The sequence below is a fragment of the Polypterus senegalus genome, chromosome 3 (assembly GCF_016835505.1).
Source record: "Polypterus senegalus isolate Bchr_013 chromosome 3, ASM1683550v1, whole genome shotgun sequence".
In the NCBI taxonomy this organism is placed as follows: domain Eukaryota; kingdom Metazoa; phylum Chordata; class Cladistia; order Polypteriformes; family Polypteridae; genus Polypterus; species Polypterus senegalus.
In genome coordinates, this window is record NC_053156.1 from 117,034,093 (window position 1) to 117,057,955 (window position 23,863).

The following is a 23,863-nucleotide window of genomic DNA, read 5'->3' on the forward strand; positions in this document are numbered from 1 at the left end:
GTGTCTCAAGTTCATCTTGAAAAACAAAAGTCTATTTTGCAGCCATCCTCTACATTATATGACTATCCCTTCTTTGAGTAGCACCTTGTAAGAAACTGCTGTTTATGGGAAGCCACTTAAAGACATAACGTTCCCTGGTGGGTTTTCCAGAGTCCTAATGGCACTTTCACTTGAAAGCTTGTCATCATAATCGTCAAGTAAAGGCCCTCCTGAGATCATTTGACTAATTTTCACAAACGTCGGTGCTCAGTTATTAATGTTGGCTCATTCCTTTTAGTCTACTGTAACTATCTGACATGACCAGTTTCTGAGAATTTTATGGATACCATATTATTACAAATTATATTTAACTAAACAGCATACCATCATATATATTTAGTCTGATTGTAGGCCAAAATTAATAGTTGTAGTTTCTATCCAGTTACACTTACAGTTACTCATCCAGTTTTTTGCTTGTATGTAATTTAAGAAATGCTAATGTACATTGTTATAAATTATTTAATAAAAAGCACTATCCAAATTGGGGGTTGGTGGCAGAACTGGCACTCCAGCCACTATAAAAAACCTTGCACTGTTCTATTCCATCTGAACTAGTGTGGTGCTGAGGTGTCACCCGTCATGGCTGCACTCGGGTCCCAATCTGGGATCCTGAGTTGGTTTGTTGTGTGGTGGGTGCGGCAATGCGCTGTATCAGCGTGTGCTCCTAACCTCTCTCTCTCTCTAAACATGAACATTATTAGTGATATGGTGGTAATCATATTGCATGACCTGCTACATTTACTGAGATGAATATCTAGTAAGACAACCAACATCAAACTGAGCACAAGTGGAAAGGCACATTAAAAATGTTAACAAAGCAACGCACATTTTAATATGAAAAGGTTAAGGAGGATCAGCTATTAGCAACCCCTTTACTCCCACCCAGGATCTGTCAAAAAGGTACTGTACTCCTCAAAGTTCAGCTCCTCAAACTGCCTGTCCACTAACTGCTATATACAGAACCTCACATTGTGCTCACAACAAGACCTGATATGGCAGGAACTTAAATTATGACCCTTTCTAAAACACAATGACATTTGCCGATTAATTGAAAAGATGTTATGTTTTGAGGCCCTAGCAATCAAGGACTGTCTGTATGTGAAAAAAATATATTTTCTGTGCATTTTATGCACATTTTGAACAATTACTAATTAATCCACCAGTAATTATGTGAATATTTTATTAATTTCTTTATTTACATTTTCCTTCATTTAAGATGTTAATAGTTAGAGGAGAAGGATTATAAACATGCATTTTCTGTCACACATAATCCCAGGATTATCTTTTGGCCAGCATCCCTAACACATACTGTAAGCTAAAGGTGCCAAAACTCTAAGTATTTTTTCTAAATAAAAAAAAAAAAAGTAAATACCTGTCACAAACAAATAGCCATCCTGATAAATTCATAAAGCCATACAATCTAATCAGTGTTTCTTTATAATTAGAGTTTAGCTGCTGTGATTGCGGTGTTAAAAATTTCTAAACTTTAAAAGATCAAAGCTAAAACATTAGATTAAATTTAAAATTCACAGATGTCTTTCTTTCAAAGTCCAAAATGCAAATGCCAAATTTTGTTAATTTCTGAGCAGTGGTTTGGCTGTTGCTGGTATCAGTTTAAAGACAATCATATTGTCTTTAAAAGTTAGAATTCACCCAAAATCCAATCTGCTTTTAGGGTTAACTAATGCAAGTTCTACACAAAATCTAATAAGATTTGACCTATAATGGTGTTCACATAATTTTTAGTACAGACACACACACACACTGAAATCCATCCATCCATTATCCAACTCACTATATCCTAACTACAGGGTCACGGGGGTCTGCTAGAGTCAATCCCAGCCAACACAGGGTGCAAGGCAGGAAACAAACCCCAGGTAGGGCGCCAGTATACCTGTATACACCTGTATAGTAACCCACTTATCATCACAAGACTCAGTGAGAGCTAATCCATTCATGAGAAAGCTTTATAAAGTGAATGTATTTAATGCAAACAAGTATGTACAATTAATTTAAAAGGAAAAATGTGTTTAAGCTTTCACTGGCCACATTTTAATCAAATAACTCATAGCTAAATATAAAGTGCCAGAATCAGTTTAACTATAACATTAGTAATCAAAAAAACCTAATAATGTTTAGTAAGGCAATTTACCTAGACTTTATCATTTCTAGTTTTATTTACAAAAAGGTGGCCTTTTGGTTTTTCTTTGGCTTTTCCAACTAGTTCATGATTTGTTTTGGAACTGTGATACCCCGGATAATGTGACAACACCCTTGACAAGTTGAGTGAAGCACAGCACGTGAACGCACAACTGCATCTTGCTGTAGCCTGCTCCATTAGCCCAACACGGTTTGGCAGGCTGCAGGACAGTGTATGAACTCCGCATCAGCACTGTGAATGACAGAAACTGGGATTGCACTCACTTACATCCAGGGAAAACTACATTTAAAAAATGTAACGTCTATGCCAGTGCCAATTGGGAAATCTATGTAGAGTTTTGCACATTAGCCATACTTTTTAAAATGTTTGGATTTCATTCTAATAATACTTAGTCGTTTATTTGTATAATTGTCTCTTCAGGTCACCATTGTAGCAGAAGAAAACTGCAAATTCATATGCTGGTCCCGTGAAAGACTAACATATTTCTTGGAATCGGAGCCCTTTTTAAATGAAGTGTTTCGATATCTTATAGGAAAAGACATCACAAATAAGCTGTACTCCTTAAATGACCCAACATTGAATGATAAGGTACGTGTATTTTTAAACACATATGCTTTATTTTAGATGTTTATATTAAATTCATAATTGTTAAGTATAAATAGAAGCATGAAATGGTGTTTCATTGTTACTATATGGCTACTTTGTTTGCGATTCTTTGTCAGTGAGATGACAGAAGACTTGTGTTTTAGTTGTAGCTCTTTGTTGCAGCATTATCAATAACTACATAAGCAAGTCTTTTTCACATACAGTGTTAGTGGAAATAAGCTTCCTATTCTGAATAAACTTCCCTAAGTCTTCCCATTTTCTGTCAGACTTCCTGGTAGCAATTATAAAAATCACACACCATTGTTTGGCGGCACAGTGGCACAGTGGGCAGCGCTGCTGTCTCACAGTAAGGAGATCTGGGTTCACTTCCTGGGTCCTCCCTGCGTGGAGTTTGCATGTTCTCTGCGTGTCTGCATGGGTTTCCTCCCACAGTCCAAAGACATACAGATTAGGTGCATTGTCGATCCTACATTGTCTCTAGTGTGTGCTTGGTGTTTGGGTGTGTGTGTGTGCCCTGCGGTGGGCTGGCGCCCTGCCCGGGATTTGTTCCGGCAGACCCCCGTGACCCTGTGTTAGGATATAGCGGGTTGGGTAATGGATAGACACCATTGTTTGAATAATCACAATAGGATTAGGAGTGACATGACCAGTGACTTAGTGGATCTTTTTATGGTATAGACCAGTATCCAGATGAAAAAGCCCATTCACAAATGGGAGCTCTGTTAACATAAATAAATGGTGAAATTAGAGTTATTGGGCACTGAAAAATGCTGCAATAAGACAGTCTAAAATTGTGTGGGTTACACCATGAGCAGTTTGTGTAACCTGATTGTGCAGTTGCACATTCGACACTCCCTGTGAAGGAGTGATTGTTTTTGAAACTTTAGTGGAGTAGGTACAGGTTGACTGATAATTAACTGCTAAGGCAGTTACTTTATAAAAGCAAAATTTCAAATGACCAAATTTAACCTGGAATACAGCTAAAGCATAATCTTATATGTTAAAAATTAGGAAAATATTTTTCAAACCAGGCTAAAAGTAAGTCTAACTCTGGCGGGGGGGTGGGGGTGCATTTTCACCAGCAATTTTGTTGAAAGAGAAACCTGACAGAATACATATATTATGCTATTTTTGACACTAAACTGAAAGAGAGACTGATTTTGCTTGTTTTTTTATTTTCAGCACACTTTGGTGCTCTTCTCAGCATAAATCTACAGGAACTGGCAATCACAATATTTTTTCCAGTCTTCCAGCAAATTCTATTTGTCATCCTTTATTGACTAACTAAAAAGATTACAATATGCAAGCTTTCGAGGCAACTCAGGCCCCTACTTCTTGCATATTGTAATCTTTTTAGTTAGCCAATAAAAGGTGTCATTTTGCTTGGCTTTTCTCTACATTCATAATGGCTAACACGGTACAACATCCTAGTACTATTTGTCATCCTAAACTTTAACTACATCAGTATGTTGCTACCATATACCACTAATTGGGAATTCTAAAATGCCTCTTTTAGCAGCACAGTTGAAGTCAGTTGATTAGTTGATTGACTACAGCTTGTCTTTGCACAAGTCAATAATTTCAAGCATAACATTTATTGAATGAAGGCTGTTGTTGATACAGCCATAACATTCGTGTGAAAACCCCAACATATCTACCATTTCTTTATTTTTTACATGGGCTCACAATAATGTATACATCCCAATGCCACAGTACATTGAAAGACACAAATCTGTAGTCTTGTCCATTCTCCCTCTGAAATAAATGTACGTATGATTTATTGTGACTTTCCATTCTTGTTTAAACATCGTTGTACACAAAAGTGATTGATGTGATCTGACTGGTTCTGCCTGAATGTGAATGACTGGTTCCCAGTAAACTGACCAATCAGTTAAGTATATATGTGGCACTTTTCAGGGAAAAACACATTGTGAGGTGGCCGAACATGGGTTCAAGCGGAGCCGGAACAATTCAAAAAGGTCTCAAACTCCAGCCGGGTAGTCCATTTTAATTCTTTCCAATTTAACAAACTAAAATAGGTGCTGTCTTTTAATAGGTAACATAGGGCAAAGCAAAACAAACTCAAAACTGCAAGAGCACTAGGTAAGCAAACAGATTAACAGAACGGGTTCTCAGAGCTTTCACTCTCCAGAACTGGTCTCATCAAGACAGGACAACTTAATGGAGGCACCCGGTCCTTTTATAATGGGAGGATGGGAAGGGGTGGAGCTAGTTTCCTTCACTGGGAGGTTTCTGGGAGCTGTGGGGGAAAAAGGGAACAAGTTTAGCAACATTGCCCCCTATCACCCTGGTGGGTTACCATTTACCTCGAATGAGCCTTCAAGGAGATCCTCAGACACACATGCGTGACATTTATAGGTGCATAGCTGTAAACTTAACTGCTAGCTGAATTTTCAAATTAATATATATATATATGTATTTATATATGTGTGTGTATATATATATATATATATATATATGAAAGTCTAATATTTATCAGTACATTACAGAAAATAATGAACTTTATCACAATATATAATTTTATATATATTTATATATATATATATATATATATATATATATATATATATATATATATATATATAAAACAGACTGGTATGTTGCAAACAATTTCACATCTTATAGAAATGAGGTAAAATGCACAGATTATCCTGATTTACAGTGGTGTTTTAAAAATTCTTTGATGGCATCTGGTTTCTCCTACTTGCAGCTAAGAGTGCAGAAATATTTGAATTCCAACTGTAACAGTGAAAACAGATTGCTTCCATGAGACTTTATGTGGTGTTTATTAGTACATGATGATGTCATCTGCCTTAGTCTAACTGTAATGTTAAAGGTTGGCTATAACTCTTGACTTTGTTGATACAGAAGTAATCCAAAAATACTAAAAGTTTTTAGTAAAATTCACATTGTCAATTCTTCCAAAGTAAGTGACAGTCTTTTAAAAAATGGGAAGTCATGAAGTGGAAACTTACATTATTTAAAGCATATAATTGAGTTTTTTTAAGCAAGTGTTCTAGCTTGCTGCAGGCTGTTCAACCAAATGTTAAATTACAAATGTTGAGTAGAAAATAAAGCTGATGGGCGTCAATGTATTTTTTCTTTTGGCTGACTACCAACAATATCAGTATAAGCTAAATGTAAAATTTGAGGTGCTTTTCAGTATAAGGGAAAAAAATGTAATCTTTTATTATGTTTTATGTGCAGACAGCCAAAAAAATAGACCGACAGCCAAGTCTTTGTTCCCAGCTGTCAATGATGCAGATGAGAAACAGCCTGGCTAGTACAGGTGACACTGATGATGTCCTAAAAGACTTTCTTCGTGGTGGCTCCACAGCATCCTCTATTCGTAAGTTAAAGCATTACGGTAAGGTGAAGTTACCATGGAGGATACAGAAATCAGAAAGTTATTGCCCGCTGATTTTAAACAATTTTGCATTATAGATGACCCTGCTACTCTTTGGTAAGATCAAGTTCAGAGAGGAATGGAATGGTGTGGGGGGGTGGGGGTTAAATATTCATAAGGTTTATGTGCTTAACTTGCAGGCGCCCGTCCTTCAAAATTATACAAATCAAAAACCTATCACTTTTTTCTCCTTAGTGCCAAAGAGGTGAGGGAATTTGGCTTCCTCCTGAAGATTAGATTGAGCAAAATTGTAAATGTTATATTTGCTAAATAGCAACGTCCATGTGGCAGTATTTCACAACTAATAGTTATAAATTTGCCCTAAAAATGACACAAGCATCATCTCAGCACTTCTGATTGAGTAAAAAGGCTTTTGAAGTCAAACTATGTAAAAATAGTGTATTTACTTAGAAATTAGACACAAGGGTGTCATCAACAAAAGGCAAAAAAAGTTATAAGATAAAAGTATAGAATACACAATTAAATGTAAATCCCTACAGCCTCTCTGGGGCTGTCAATGCAGCTGTTTGTTTGTCTTTCACGAGAAATGGCTCACCCACTGGCTCATCAGAGTCCATCCATCCATTATCCAACCCGCTATATCCTAACCACAGGGTCACGGGGGTCTGTTGGAGCCAATCCCAGCCAACACAGGGCGCAAGGCAAGAAAAACAAACCCCAGGCAGGGTGCCAGCCCACCGCAGGCTCATCAGAGTACCACACATAAATATTTAGACCTCCCAACTGTCTCTTTCTATCTGTAGGTTTCTCTGACTACTATTCCACCTGTCAGCTGAGACTTTACCCTAACTTGTCTTCCAAGTTTAGACTCAATTTGGCCACTGGATTGAGGTGCCTTTAAGTTCTCTCCTGAATCCAGTTTTCTCAAGACCGAGAATTACTTCTAGAATCAAGTAAAAGTCTACAGTGTTTCAACATCACTTCTGATGGACCCCTGAGATCATTACATCCCTTATGAATTCCATAGTCCTTGAAGGACCAGCCCATTTATCTCACCCTCTGGCAAGAGTATCATGTACCTTAAGCTCTGGGACAATGTGCTGCCATCTAATGACTCAGGGTAACAATTGGCCTATGGACAGTCCTCCCATATGTCATCTTTAAAATTAAAATGGCTCCCACTCCTCTGTCATCCAAGAGGAGTTTGGTCATGTTTCAACCTTTTTGAGCATTCTTGATTTTCCTGCTTACTGCCATTGCAGAGCATTCAGTCATCTTAAAAGGCCACGCACTCTTCTGTTTTTTGCTCTTTCTTTTATAGTGGCATGCATCATCACTGAAAATGTGTGGTTGACACTGTTGCTTGCTACTTGTGCCCCTGCTCTGTGCAACATTTTCCTGCCTGGCAGCCCCTTGCGCACCAGCCTATTCATCACAAGCACATATTTTAAGATATAAGTCATTATGAGTTAAGATATCAATTCAGATAAAATAAAGCTCCTTGTTATATTGGGAACTGTAAAACATTTTAGTTTTGGATAAAACTCTGATTTCACTAATTTCTAACATATATACATTGGTCACTTTAAAATTTCAGTTTGCGAATTATGAAAGAAAATGATAACTTTACACTCTTTTGAATGTTTACAATAAATGTATCTTAACTAATTACAGCATAAGCAATGGATATCTGTAAATAAAGGAATCTATACATTTTCACATGATGCTGAATGCATGAACTTTTCATACTGTATCTGCAAAGGGTGATGACGGTTGAATAATAAACATATCACATAAATTTAATGGGCTTTATCTCCCTGAGGTTGTGGAATATAACTAAATGAAGCATCACCTCTGTGCTTTCAATATGAATGTTGCATTTCTGCTCGTCCTTCAAGATTGTATTGTTTCCCTTTCCTACCTTTAAAAGACTGGCTATTATGACATCACTACAAAATGAATAGCATGTCCCCAGTGTTTGTTTTATTTACCTTCAGATGTATACAAATCACCGTCAACGTCTTATTTATAGTATATCTACTATTCATTTGGAATGTTCAATATACTGTATTTAAACATGCATTAGGAAGATACATGGAGTTGCCGTTCCGAATGCAAATGGTTCCAGCTACACAACCCCCACACGACATTCCATTCCTTTGTTTTGTGGAGCTTTTCCCCACAATCTGATTTGTGCTTCTCTTTGTGGACCTCACAGTGTTCCATGAAACACCAGGATTGCTCTGTATAAAGCATATAACTGTATAGGTACAGTCCTGAGCCTCCAAACTGTGTGGTTCTTAAAAAAGGTCTTTCCAATAACATAAACTTCTGCATATACATTTTATATTTTATTTGAGGATACATCATGGACATACAAGGAATATTTCAAAATTTCTTTCACCATCTACTCTGATTTTTCAATAATGTAAAACATTTAAGTAAAACTACTACGATTTAAGAATATGGTAAAAGCTAAGGAATTAACTAACATATCTACTTCACCATGTAGTCCAGTACCTGTGCACTTAATATATAACCTGTAGGCTGTTGTGGTGGCACAAATGTTAGTGCCACTTCCTAACGGGGTCTTGTTGGAATCCTGGTCATGTCTCCATCATTGTGGAGTATTTGTGTTTTCCCAGTGTGCATGAAAGTTTTTTTCTGGATTGTCAAACCCTAATTTCAAAGTTATGCATGCTTAGTTACTCAAAACCAGCCTGGTGAAAGTGAATATGTTTTGTGATGGATTGACAGGATTGCTTTCTGTCTTGTATCCGCTGCCACCAAAATATTATCTACTTTGCTATAACCTAGTTTTGGAAAAGCAGATGTAATCAGTGTTATCAATTAATATTTCAAGGTGTTTGTCATTAAAGGTGCAATAAAAATTAGCACTAAAAATGACAAAAAACATGTTTTCATCTTCATATTATGTTCAGCATTTTAAAAAAGAGGGCAGCATGGTAACGCAGTGGAAAGCACTGCTGCCCTACACATCCAGTGTTGTGCAATTGAATCCTGCAGCCAGTCATTGTTAACATGATCTGTCTTTCTCAGTGTTTTTCTCTAAAATTGAAAGCTTTCAGTTGAAATAAATTATATCTGAGCAAATACAGAACAGAAAAAAAGCAAGTACATAAATGATGCTGTTTAAAGAGTAGTATGGTGGCATAGTGTTTCACTCTGCTGTTTCACAGCTCCCGACACTAGGTTTGAATCCTGGCATTGTCTCTGGATTCTACAGTTTTCCTTTCACATTCCAAAGGTGTATGTTTTGCATATAAATGCAAGAAATTATTATTGATTCAAAAATGGTAAGGCATGCATGACAGTGTATACATTTTATCTGTGGTTAGTGCCTGCCTTGCACATAATGCTGCCAGGATAAGCTCAGAGTCTCTACAACCCTAGGAATGGATTTAGTACAGTCCAGGAAATAGATAAAATTAATAATATAATGATATATTAATAAGGCATCCATTCACCCATTTGTTTATTTTCACATGTGCAGGTTTGATTCATTGGAGGCTCAAAACTAGCCTGGTATTAATCCATTTATGCCTAAGGAGTTTGTACATGAACTTCACATATGTTGCATAGAAAAATATAAGGAACAAGAATTTGAAGAGAACAAAATGTATTACATTCCTTTGTTGAGTTATGTGGCATTCCAAAATTGGAACACTAGACAAATCCACTTCTTACATTATACATAACGTATAAAATTAGCTGACTGTCGTTCCAATAATGGAACATGAGGCATTAATGGCTTAATGAATATGTGTGAGTGTGTCCTGCGACAGAAAGGGCACACTGACACCTCATCCAGGTTTGTTTTTTCTTATATACCTGATGATGCTAGAGGAATGTCTAGTTCTTGTGAACCCAAAAGTGGAGTAACTGAGATCAGACATTAGGTGCATAGAAGGATGTTGACTGAAAAATTATTTGCAAAGTCTCAAAACATTCAACTTTTAGCATCACAAAGACCGCATAATGTCCTCCCAAACCTGTTCAAGCGCTGCTAGTTCGTTGGGTGTTGGATCACTTTAGTACTCAAATCTTGACTCACTTCTTCTGTTACAGCAGATTCAAATCAGCATGAAAATTAAAACCTTTACACATTTTCAATCTAGCACAGTAGAGAAAGTAACAAGACTGAAAGTTTCAGGTCAGTGCTTTTAAAAAGTTAACCATATGCCTAAGCTGAGAGAACAGTCAATAGTGCACAACCTGCAAATTGATTTCCTTTGTTCTGAGACACCTTTATATCAAGTTTATAAAATGTAGACTTAATTGTTCTTTCTGTTCAGATGTTCAAGTTTGTCTTTGTTGAATGAAATAATTATTATTTTGTCATTACATTACATACTGCTTGTATTTATTTTTTAATAAACATTTTCAAGAAGGTCTCTCTTATCAGTATTGAAAGCCACTTTGTTGTGGTTAGAGTGTTATGAGGAAAGGCTCTTCCTGGTGGCATTGTTCACAAGGCATGAGCCTGCTGGACAAGCTGCAATGTCAATACTAGCCACACTGGAAACACAACTAAATGCACCAAGACTAACAACAGTTACAAAGCCAGAAACTTACCTTCTCGGAGAAAGCAAGAATGAATTTTAAAGGGAGAACTTGCAGACAAAATCATCTCATATTCCAAGCGAGATGGATATTCTAGCCACTGTGCAAAATATTACTTAAACTTAACTGTACAATTTTTCTGGACATATAAAAGCCTGTTCAAAAACTCTGTAACTTGTGCTCTGTGTACAAAATTGCTTGTGCTACTATTAGCATTTGTTGTTGTGGTGCTGGTCCTGATAAAGGGTAAACACTTTATAATATTTTAATAAGGACAAAACTATAAAAGAAAATTGATACCACACTGGAATGAAACTGGTGTTTTAATTATTGGTGAAACTAGGGGGTTCCCCCCGGCTTGGTTTTTTCACCAGCCACTTCACATTCTCTTATTGCATTGTGAAGAGGGGGACTGAACGCACCCCAAGGAGATGCAGTCGCTCCTCCGAAACCCCCTCTTAAACTGTGATACAATGGGAAACAAATACAGTTTTTTTTACCTCCTCTTTGCTCGATCAGATGCTGGCTTGCTGCTGCTGCCGTGCCATGTGATCTGCATCTCGCGCATCGATTCGAATATTTAAAAACCTGTACAGCAGCTGTCTTACTCTGTCTTTTATTTCCAGCCCCGGGTGTGGTTAAATCTCTTTCTCACGAATTCTCGTCTCACGGGAAGTGAGTTCTTGATATTTTTTAGTTAATAAGCTAAAAACAGAATAAGAATCTGTAAATCTAACAACATCACATTAAAGTTTTGATAAATTCTGAAAATAATGATACCAAACATATACTCAGCCAAAACAGAAATGTCCCTTTTTCAGGACTGTGTATTTCAACAATAATGTTTTAAAAATCCAAATAACTTTACAGATCTTCATTGTAAAGGGTTTAAACAATGTTTTCCATGCATGTTCAATTAAACATAATCAATTAATTAAAATGCACCTGTGGAATGGTCGTTAAGAACTTAACAGCTTACAGAAAGTAGGCATTTAAGGTCACAGTTCTAAAAACGCAGGACACTAAAGAGACTTGTCTACCGACTGTGAAAAACACCCAAAGAAAGATGCCCAGGGTCCCTGCTCATCTGCGTGAACGTGCATTAGGCATGCTGCAGGGAGGCATGAGGACTGCTGATGTGGCTAGGGCAATAAATTGCCATGTCCGCACTGCGAGACGCCTAAGACAGCGCTACAGGGAGACAGGAAGGACAGCTGATCATCCTCACAGTGGAAGACCACGTGTAACAACACCTGCACAGGATCGGTACATCCGAATATCACACCTGCGTGACAGGTTCAGGATGGCCACAACAACTGCCCGAGTCACACCAGAAACACACAATCCCTCCATCAGTGCTCAGACTGTCCGCAATAGGCTGAGAGAGGCTGGACTGAGAGCTTGTAGGCCTGTTGTAAGGCAGGTCCTTACCAGACATCACCAGCAACAACGTCGCCTATGGGCACAAACCCACCTTCGCTGGACCAGACAGGAGTGGCAAAAAGTGCTCTTCACTGATGAGTCATGGTTTTGTCTCACCAGGGATGATGGACGGATTCGTGTTTATCGTCGAAGGAATTGAGCACGTCTTTGACCTGTTGGATCGCAGGGTGAGGGCTAGGGCCATTCCCCCCAGAAATGTCCAGGAACTTGCAGGTGCCTTGGTGGAAGAGTGGGGTAACATCTCACAGCAAGAACTGACAAATCTGGTCCAGTCCATGAGGAGGAGATGCACTGCAGTACTTCAAGCAGCTGGTGGCCACACCAGATACTGACTGGTACTTTTGATTTTGAGCCTCCCTTCATTCAGGGACACATTGTGAAACATTTTTAGTTTATGTCTTATGGTGTTGACTCTTTTAGTGTTCATACAAATATTTACACATTAAGTTTACTGAAAGTAAAAACAGTTGAAAGTCAGAGGACGTTTCTTTTTTTGCTGAGTATATTATATGTAGGTTTTTAAATAAGCCTGATTTAAAGCCTGACAAAAAACTTGATATAAAAATGTCACAAATGCACTTTTTGGCTTAGGATTTTATATATACAGAGTAGATACTGTTTGCACATCTTATTTATGAGTAAAACTTGCTCATGCAGGTAAAGGAATTTCAGACAGTGATAATGATAATAAGAGGATAATTAAGCAACCTGAGTTTTTTTTTTAATAATAGTATTAACAAACAGTTACTATGACTGATAGAGAGAAAAGTAGTTTAATACAGTTTTATGCAGTGAAATACTCCTTGTCTAAATTTGACAATTTTTGTAAAATGGCAGAAAAATAGTAAGTCATAATTGTTATTTGTGATAAATAATTGCACTATCTCTGAGTGAATGACGCAGTCTTCTATTTGATGTTATCCTCAGGTTCATGGGGACAATTGAAAGAAATCCAAGCAGATTTGGCACAACCAGCATCTTTCTGTGTTAAAGGGGAAGTTCGCTGTTTTGGCTCTTAAAAACCTACCACTGCCCGTGTCAACACCGCATACACTTTTTATATTGTTCACTTATTAAAAAAAAAAAAAAAAAAGTGATTTAAATGAGTGTTGACTACCTACATCATCTCCGAATAGGAACCTACATGACTTACAGTGTGATGCTTCATGCCTTCTCTTATGTGTATGAAAGAAAATCCCAAGATACAATGTAACAAAATTGGTCTCACAAGAAACAAAATATATTTTAGGAAATACATTTGATGAAATTGTTAATCACAGAGTAAATTGTTAACATTTTTATATTCTTGAGGTCACTATGAAAGTGTGCATTTTAAAGAAAATATTTTCACCACTAGGGGATGCTCAGCACGCCTAACTGATAGGACACCAGAGATACAGTAAATTGATTATTTCAGGCATGCTGAATGCCTTTATTTGCCCTTGTGGATTAAAGTTGAGAGATTCTGTCCTAATGCATATCATAATTTAATGCACAATACAGTATCTCCACTCAAATGGAATGCTTTCCTCTTTGGTAGAGTTCATCACACCATGAGATGCAATGCTAGACAATTATATACTGATGTTGACAAAAATATACCTTAAAAGTGCTTGCACCTCTTGAGTCACCTTACACTATACAGGTGGGGTGTCACTCTCTGGATATCCAGTGGCCCTTCAATGCATGTTATGACCTCCTGGTTTCAAGTTCCTTACTGACAGGAGAGACAGATAGGCTACTAGCATCCTGAGTACTTACTCTCATATCCAGTGGTCTTTTCAATGAACTAACACAGAAATGCAAAGTGAACTGTGAATATACAGACAGTTAAGAATGTGCATAATATATACTGTATATAAAAATAGTCAGGGGCATCAACACAAGTCTCTAAGTGTTATTATATTAAAAAGTATGAATCATTTTTAATTGCAAACACACAAATCAAATAACTATCAGAGAATGCTGATATTTTTAGTTTACTTTAGAAATGTGTGCACGTGTTTCAATATGAATATGGGTACAACATAAGAATACATTCAATTATTGATCCATTTTTTTCAAGCCACCTTTATTATAGGCTTGAGCAGCATTGGATGTTACATTATGAAAGTCATCTGCCTTTCATTCATTTAAAATTGAGCATTATATAATCATGTGAACAGCACCTTGAATAAAGGACATCAGCAATTATTAATATTTTATTCCATGTGGCTCCATATTATATTTCTGCAAATGAAATGTGTAGAGAAAAATCGAGAGTTAAGCATTAAAAATCAATAGTATGTCACACCATGACCCTGTGTGAATCAGTTAATATTGTTAAAGTAGCTAGAGTATGTGAATCTTATATTTCACTGCATTGTTTTATGTAAATGGTAATCCCATCTGCATCCGGCATTACTAATTGCTTTTTTGAAACTGGAATTCAAGATGTCAAGGACATCATCACAAAAATGGAAATGTCTTGGAAAATGTCTTGTTACTAACAATAATACTAGCTGATACTTCATATTTTTATTCAAATGCATTTACTAGTACAAACTTAAGAACAGCTCAAAATAGAAAGATTGTTGATGTATCAACATGAACATTTCCTTGTTGTAGACATGGAAAGAAAATAAATCATGGGAGACAAGGTGGAACAGTGGTTGGTGCTGCTGCCGCCGCATAGCTGTGGGGTTAGAGTTATACTTTTTTTGCCAAGTCATTTTCTGTATGGAGTTTGAAATTCTCCCCTTTTCCACTCGGGTGTTCCCAGAAATCTCAAAGACAAGCATGTTAAGTTGATTGTTAACTCTAAATTGGTTCAGCGTAGGTGTGTCTTACAACGGACTGTCAACCCATCCACGGTGCCTGGCTGTTAAGACGCAAATCTATTGGCAGTGTAATGGAATAAGTGTCTGCACCCTCAACTGAATCCCAGCTGGATATCTGTTTTTATTTTATTCTCAGAAAACCTTAAATGTTAATGATCCTTCATCCACATATCACCTTTGGAACATCCTCCTTCAGTGGCTAGTCAATTGTTGCATACCAGCTCAGTTAGCACCACCAGTGATTTCTTTCAGGGTCCTGTTACTTCTAAGATCTCATTGGAAAAAAAGATGGTTAGCATTTACTATAAACTCAGATTTTACTTGGGAATGCACTACTTATGCTAAAAACAAAGTTCAGAAAAGACACCTTGAAATACATTTAGTACATCAATTGTACATGAAGAGTACATGAAAATGAGTGCAGGTGAATTCAAGGTATCTAAAATAATAGCTTACTTCCTTAAGTGAAAGCGACAGCTGCTGGAAGTTTTCTTTTTTCAATAAAACGGGAGAGACACAATTGTTTAACTTAAAATAACAAAGAAAAATAAATAGAAAAAAATAAGGACAGAATGTTATTGACAATGAAAAAAATGAAAAATGTGCCTCCCATAAATGTGTAGTACATAGTATGAGGTTACAATAGCTGTATTTTCTTTAAATCATCTTTATTCAAAAATCTGGAAGGAGTGATTCATAAAATCGAAAAGAAAATCAAAGCCATACAAGTACAATGATCTGTGTATGGCAAGTAAAGGCAAAGCTGAAAATGAAAAGCAGGATTGTAGGGGTCTTATTATGGGGTTGTTATTATCACATGTACCTTTATTATCTGATTAGAATTTTGTTTATGGTTTGCAACAAAATGTAAAGCATGTTATATACATTAGGTGATGCACATTTTTTAAGCAAATCTGAGGTAACACCTAGAGTGCTGGTGTAATTTTGCCATGAAATTAACAGTTTCACTAATTGGCATGCACACATAAATGATTTTTTCCTCCTTTTTAATAGATAGATAGATAGATAGATACTAATCCCCAAGGGGGATTCAATTCAATATGTGAGTGTAGCATATTTACAATTTTTCCCATGTATTTCTTTCTTGTATTTTTTGCACATGCTCCTGTAACTATGATTTATGATAAGAGGAAATAGACTGGCAGGCAACTATTCACAAATGTCTTTTCATTACCTGCATTCTCTCTCTGCACTCCACTCTAAAGGCATTTGCATCACTCCCACCTCTTCCTAGTTTACAAATCTGTACTGTATCTACAAGTCCCTCTCAATGCCTTGTTTATTAATCAGTGCTGTATCTTAAAGCCCCATCCAGTTTTTTTATATTTAGTCCCGATTCACACATTCACCTCGAGCACTTCCTGTGTCTCCTGTCCTGCCCTTTGCCCTGGGGGTTTATAACCCTTCTTTAACCATGTCTAATGTTGGCAATGTGTTCTCTTGTGTGTTGAATCTTGCCCCGTTTTGAGTACATCACTGTCATATTCCCCAGAGTTCCTTGCCGTAGGTTCAGCTATGCTGATAAAGGACTTTATTATTCGTGACACGTGTTGCTGTTTTGGGCTCCCACAAATTCAGGGCACTTAGATAAAAGAACACGTGAAAATCTAGGAAAACATAATTGGAGGCTTGTGCCAGTATCACAAAAAAAACTTAAGTAAGGTGTTTTTTTTGTTGTGATACTGTCCATCCATCCATTATCCAACCCACTATATCCTAACACAGGGTCACGGGGGTCTACTGGAGCCAGTCTCAGCCAACACAGGGCACAAGGCAGGAACAAATCCCGGGCAGGGTGCCAGCCCACCCCAGGGCACACACACACACCAAGGACAATTTAGGATCGCCAATGCACCTAACCTGCATGTCTTTGGATTGTGGGAGGAAACCGGAGCGCCCAGAGGAAACCCACGCAGTCACTGGGAGAAAATGCAAATTCCACGCAGGGAGGACCCGGGTTCCCTAACTGCGAGGCAGCAGTGCTACCACTGCACCACCGTTGTGCTACTACCTACTGTTTAAGTATTGTTTCTGTCAATTTGTTCACTATGATTTTAATAAAAAAAATTGAAAAACTGACTTCCATCAAAATTCTAAAAATATTTTAAAATGAAAGGGGGCTGTCTAGAAGAAAAAAAATCAATCAAATTTACATGCACTTTTTATATGAATTCGTCATCCATCCTTCCATCCATTTTCAAACTCACAAAATCTATTATATAATTTTGTGGTCTGGTGTCTATCTGAGCAAAATCATGTGCCAGGAAAGAACCATCAATGAATCAAGTAGTAGTTGTTTGGACCACTCAACCATTCGTACATATTGTTGCCTGTTCATGGCTAAAGAATAGCAAGACACATGCCCATCAACCCTGGTTGGTTGGCACTAGTGCTGCAAGCTACCACTGGCCAGTTTTGATGGCATGATGATGGTGCAGTGGTTATTCTCACAACTCTCCAAACAATAAGAGCATTTCTTTCTATAGCCCATTCTTCATGTAGGACAAGTAGATCAAAGTTCTAAAGTTAAAGAAAAATAGAAGTATAAGGAACATATATATAGAGAAAATGAAACACACAAAAAAAATTAATGAAATAAGGAAAGACTTGCAGATTAGGTTAAGTGGCAGTTCCAAGTTTGCACTGTGTCTGCTTGTACTGGTCCTACAAATGGACTGGCATCTTGTCCCAGGATACTTTTGGCTTTGTACTCAATAATACCATGATAGGTTCTGGCCGCACTCGATATCTCTGAATTTGATTTGGTGGGTTTGAGCAAGTTATGTGGTGTAGATGACCTACCGTAATTGCATTTTATAAAAACACCATAAGAAAAACACAGAATACATGCTCACGCTATGCAGAAGGTTTAGAAAGATCTGCACTGTGAAACATTTTTCTACTGTCTTCCAAACATTCATCCATCCAGTTCATAACCCATTTATCCATTCTAGCATAAAGGGGAGTCAGTTGCTATACTGGCAGCAAGAACAGAGCCAGCCTTGAATATGGCATTAGTCAATCTCTCAACACACACCGATACTAGCCAGGCTTATTTAGAGACACCAATTAACTTAACATTAATTTTTGTAACAGAATCCAAAACTCTCAGTCATTTAGAGTCTGACTGACTTTTTAGTTGTTTAGAGTGATCTCTGTCTTGAAAGGTTCATGGCAGCTACCTTTTTTAACCGTGTTATGCTTTTCTTTTAATATGATATAGTAACTGCAAAGCTGTCATTTTAGAAAATGGATTCTTGTACAACTCATGAAACGTGATGAGGGCCAAAGTGGCATAAAGCAAGGCTGAAGCTTACCAGTAGCCTACTGTATTCAAAAAAGTAAACCTCACAGTCACCAGTGCAGTTACAAGTGAACAAGGGGCACACATCAGTAACTGCAGACTTGTCCTCATTAAGTTGTAGACATGTAATGAACACCAGTCTTCTCAAATTGTTTGGCAAAGTAAAAAAAAAAAACAAAAAAAACAAAAAACAAAACATGAATCTGTTCTCATGGTGACTGCAGGCATTTTTGAAACCCCCTCAGCCAAGTAACATGGGATTGTTGTTACATAAGTGAGCCCCCCCAACAATGCATCCAAAAAAGAAAAAGTGGCATTGTGCCAATAAGCTTTAATTAGGAGATGACTGGCTGGCTGTAAGAAGTGTTACCCGAGACTGGAGTGAGAGAAAAGAATTTCAAAAAAGGTTTAGTCAGTGTTTGGATGTGCCATCCTCTGTCTGACAGTGAAGCAAGTGGAGGGCAAACTGTGCCCTCTTTAGGGGTTTGTGAACACAATATTTACTGCATAGTCTAACAGTGCTCGGGATGTGTTTCATTAACTGTGATGTCTCATTAAGCGTTCCTGTTTTGTGTGACTACTCCTAATCCACTAACAATATGCATGTGTACTTCTTACATCAAGGAAATAACCAGCAGGACTTCTATAAAGCGTATGAGGGGGGACGCTTGCAGCATGACGTTTTGTGTTGAAAGTAGCATTACCCAAAGAACTCATCCTTCAAGGTAAACCACTTGTTGTTAAATCATAAAATAACATAATTTCAAACAATGTTATGTTTGGTGTTTACTCAGATATGCATGTTATTTGTAATGTTCCAGTATACAATATTACTATAATATTGTTGTAATCAATGCATATTTTCCTGGTAGTATAAGATAAGTATTTAATTACCACTGGTTTGTTCCATCCAACAGCTTTGCAAATGGTTGGAAATTCAACCGCTTAAGTCTGATTTCATAAACTGTAGTTACGTTATGGAAAATTTTGTGTTCTTGCCCTGCCCTCTAGTGGAGAAAGTGTCAAACTGGAAAGACCAATTAAAAATACTGTACCCATTTTTATTTCATGGTTATATGTTCAAAGGTTTGATTTTTAACATGTGTGGGCAGAAATAGACAATGCAACTTATGGGACTCATCAAAAAAGATTTTTTTTGAGATCAAATTAAAAATTTGTGTTAGCCATTTTAAAAGAATTAAAGACTTTGACTGTTATTGTGTATATGTTACTGGCAATGTATGAAATGCAGGCAATGTATAGAATGCCTGGCGTGTTTAGGCAAAGTATGAAATATCTGAATTATCTTAATATTATATATACTGTACTTTCCCTAGGCATTGTATGTAATACCTAGGCAATATATAGAATGACAAATGATTTACTTATGGCAGCAGACTCTGGACAAACTAGCATATTAATTCTGTTAGAACTCAGTGCAGAATTTGACACTGTCAGACATGTCATTCTACTCTCCAGAATGGAGAACATGCTGGGTATCTCTGGCACTGCCCTCCAGTGGTTCAAGTCAAATCTGACTGATAGACAAGAGTTTGTTAGTCTTGGCAACAGCAGATCCAGCTCAGTGCCAGTCACACAAGGAGTTTCTCAGGGCTCTGTCCTCAGCCTTCTTCTTTTCTGTATTTATATACTTCCCCTTGGCCATATTATTCATAACTTTGGACTGGGTTATCATTTTTATGCAGAAGATACTCAACTCTATTTCAATGTCAAAAGTTGAACTTCATCAGAGCTTTCTCAGCTAACAACTTCCATCCATCCATCCATTTTCCAACCCGCTGAATCTGAACACAGGGGTCTGCTGGAGTCAATCCCAGCCAACACAGAGCACAAGGCAGGAACCAATCCCGGGCAGGGTGCCAACCCACAGCAGGACACACACAAACACACCCAGCACACACTAGGGCCAATTTAGAATCACCAATCCACCTAACCTGCATGTCTTTGGACTGTGGGAGGAAACCCACGCAGACATGGGAAGAACATGCAAACTCCATGCAGGGAGGACCTGCGCCACCATGCCACCCAGCTAACAACTTGCCTCAGTGAAATTAAAACTTGGATGGAGCAGAACTCTTTAAATTTAAATTGCAACAAAACTCAACTCCTGCAAATTGGGACTAAAGTGCAACTTAATAAAATGAGCTCCTTTCCAGTCAGTCTTAGCAGTGATCTCATCAGACCTGCCTCTACTGCAAAGAATCTTGGTGTCATTTTTGATTCCTCCCTTTCTTATTCCGCCCACATAAATCACATTAAGAAACTTTCTTACTTTCACCTCTGTAACGTATCATGTGTTCGCTCCTTCCTCTCCTTTTCTTTGTCCATGCTTTTATCACATCCTGCATTGATTATTGTATTTCCCTAGTGGCAGGTGCCCCTTCTAATCTTATATCAAAGCTCCAGTTGATTCAAAACTCAGCTGCAAGAGTCCTTACTCGAACCAGCAACAGTGAGCACATCACACCCATCCTGCTTCGCCTTCACTGGCTCCCTGTGTCTTACAGAATTTAATATAAAATTCTACTAATAACCTACAAAGCTTTAAACAACCTTGCACCAAACTACATCAGTGACCTCCATCACTATGTGCCTGTCCGCCCACTACCATCCTCTGATTCTGGCAATCTTATTGTACCCCACACTAATCTACACTCCATGGGTGACAGGGCCTTCAGCTGTATAGCACCCAGCCTCTGAAATGACCTACTGAAATGAATCAGATCAGCTGACTCCATGAATTCTTTTAAAAAGCAAATCAAAACTCATATGTTCAGGAAGGCTTTTAGCTCTACCTGACTTTACTACCCTTCTTTCAGTTTACCTCTTTGTCAAGATGCTCATGTAACTTCTGTTTGTGTGCTAGACCATCAATTATGTTGTCTGTTAGGCTTTTTTCTCTGAATTTACTATCTTACTCTTCTTTATTTATTTATTTGGTTTAGTACAATGCTATATACTGTATATCCTGCCGTTCTTTCTTAAACTCTGTGAAGTGCCTTGAGCATGGGAAAGGCGTTATATAAATAAAATGTATTATTATTATTATTTTAAATGCTATTTAGGCAAAGTATTGTCTTTTGGCATTGCATAGAATGCCTAGGAAATGCGTGACATATTAATCGTTTCTTACTTTGACATCCAATTTTTGGTATTCTATACATTGCCTGCATTTCATACATTGCCGGTAACATATATATTTTCTATAAAGATTTCAAATATTCTGTCTTAAAGAAAAAAAAAGCAGCCTCCGTGTGTCATGGAAAAACTTTTTTTGAGCATTAATTTATTTTAGTTTATTCTTATATAATGCTTTTCTCAAGAGGTCAACTGAGTGTGATTTACAAAAAATATAAATCAAACCACAACAGCACATAAACATTGGGAGAAATGAGGCAAAATTCGAAATAGTCAAAGCCAGTCCTACCTGATATAAAGTATAGGGCAAGTTATGAAAACAGCACCAAAGCAAACTCAGCTCTCACACTGTTTAAGATAAAATGATCTCATTTCATCTTCTCAACCCTTTTTTTCCAGGTGGGGTTACAAGATTAAATAATACAGACCTTAAAAAGAATTTTCTCCTTAATATTGCTCTACATTACTTTTTGAGCTTAAATCAAAATGGACCAGGTGCTGTATATGCTGAGGATATTTGAAAAGATATTGGTGAACTTAATAATAATGATAATTAGAAAATGATAAAATAAAAAAAAAATCTTACATATTTTAAGGAGGAAATCAGAGGACTACAGAAGCTGTTACATTTTACAGGCATCCTAATATTCATAATGCTTAACTGAATCTAATTTTATTGTTCGTTAAAAATATTATTCAATTTTTTAGACATTTGAGTATATTCTTTGAACATTTTAAGCAACCTCTTAGACACTGCAGCTGTGTAACATTTTGTAATAGACTGCAAATATAATAAAAACAGGCATGTTAAGTGAAGTATAACTCCTGCTATGATAAACCAGAAAACTGCTGCTGTTATCACAATTTAACACATCATAAATATTTTATGCATTTGTTACAGCAACCAAAAGATTGTTTTGTTTTCTTGTTAATTAAAACGTGATTCAAGTTTTCTGATGAGTGTTATTGCTGCTATAAAAAAAAGAATCACCTCTTACATTTTTACAATTTTTCAGACAAATCTCCTCACACAAGGCCTTCTAGCAAAATGAAGCCCATTGAGGAAGGTATAGAGGATGACGTTTTTGAATCTGATGCACCAAATCAGCTTTCACCGTCAAGATTAGAAGCAGGTGAGAGGACCTCTAGTGGTGAAGATGCATAACCAAACAGAAACTGGTATATTCACCTTCAAGGAAACTTCCAGAAGCAGAGAATCTTCAAATGCATAATTCTGAGGACTCGAGGAAATGTCAGCTGTCAAAAGTGTCTATGGTTTTTGTAAGACTACACATGGAAATGTGGTGAAAGGCAACTTGCTATCGGCATTAATTGGATGTGTGCACCAGTTTATTATAAGATTTGTCGTGTTGTTACACTCACATTTAGTTAAATTAATGATTTTCTGTACATTGATCACTCATTTCTTTCCACAGTATTGCCTTTTTGGTTTTGTACACACTTCAGGATGTCAAAAGTGTAGAATCATTTGGAGAACTTTTATGTGTAGACTTTCCATGAAACACACAGCAGTGAGATGCTATAAGAAGGCAGTGATCTCAGGGTATCTGACTTATTGGTAAGGGCTGACTGAAACTAGGAGAATGGCCACTGCCACAGTTTCACAATAGGCATGCCAAATTATAGATTGGTTGTATTCATAGCCTGTTTTTCATAAGCCAAAAATTGACTAATGTCTTTGAACTATAATTTAAAAAGTGGCAAAAACTCAAACTGCTGTAAATTCTGATAGAACCTGAATCCATATTTGTGGGCATTAGTTCCCTATCACCTTCAGTATGTGAGTGACCTTTTTGGACGAGAGAATATCTAGACCAACTAAATAAAAGAATTTTGTTAAAAATTGCAAAAATATTCAAAATTTGGGTGCCAGAGTGGTTAGCACGAATGCTTTACAATTTTAGGTATCTGGGCTGAACGTCTGGGAGTTTATATGTTCTCCTCATGTCTCTCTATACTCCAGTTTTTTTTCCCACTTTCCAAAGAAATGCACATTTGATTAATTGGTAATTGTAAATTGACCCAGAATGAGTGAGTGTGCCCTGTGATGACATGGTGTCTGCCTACTACCAGAAGCTGCTATTGTAGGCTCTGGCTGCCTGTAATCATATACTGGAATGGTGGGTTCAGAAAATTAATTTTTAAAAACAGGTCCTGCATAAGAATAGATGGAGGCCAAAGGTTTGATTTATGAGTAATGCTTTAGAATTTAATTAAATATGAGATTGGGGGGTCTGTGACCAAAACGTCATTAAGTGCTTCAGTTGTATTAAATACCATTTCTGGACTCCATGCATCAAGTCAATATTGGTGGTATA

General features: G+C 37.1%; 1 protein-coding gene across 3 annotated transcripts in view; it reads left to right on the forward strand.

The window, feature by feature from the left end:
- The window catches only part of bves (blood vessel epicardial substance), a 63,932-nt gene extending 40,998 nt beyond the window's left edge, over positions 1-22,934 (forward strand). For 2 of the 3 annotated variants that reach the window (XM_039747854.1, XM_039747853.1), the window contains exons 6-8: positions 2,621-2,788; positions 6,035-6,176; positions 22,541-22,934. In XM_039747854.1, coding sequence (XP_039603788.1) covers positions 2,621-2,788; positions 6,035-6,176; positions 22,541-22,689 — 459 coding nt within the window. In that variant the 3' untranslated portion in view covers positions 22,690-22,934. Of the gene's footprint in view, positions 1-2,620; positions 2,789-6,034; positions 6,177-18,989; positions 19,091-22,540 lie in introns of all 3 variants that reach the window. The other variant, XM_039747855.1, reaches the window with a different exon arrangement.
- Positions 22,935-23,863: the final 929 nt, after the last annotated feature.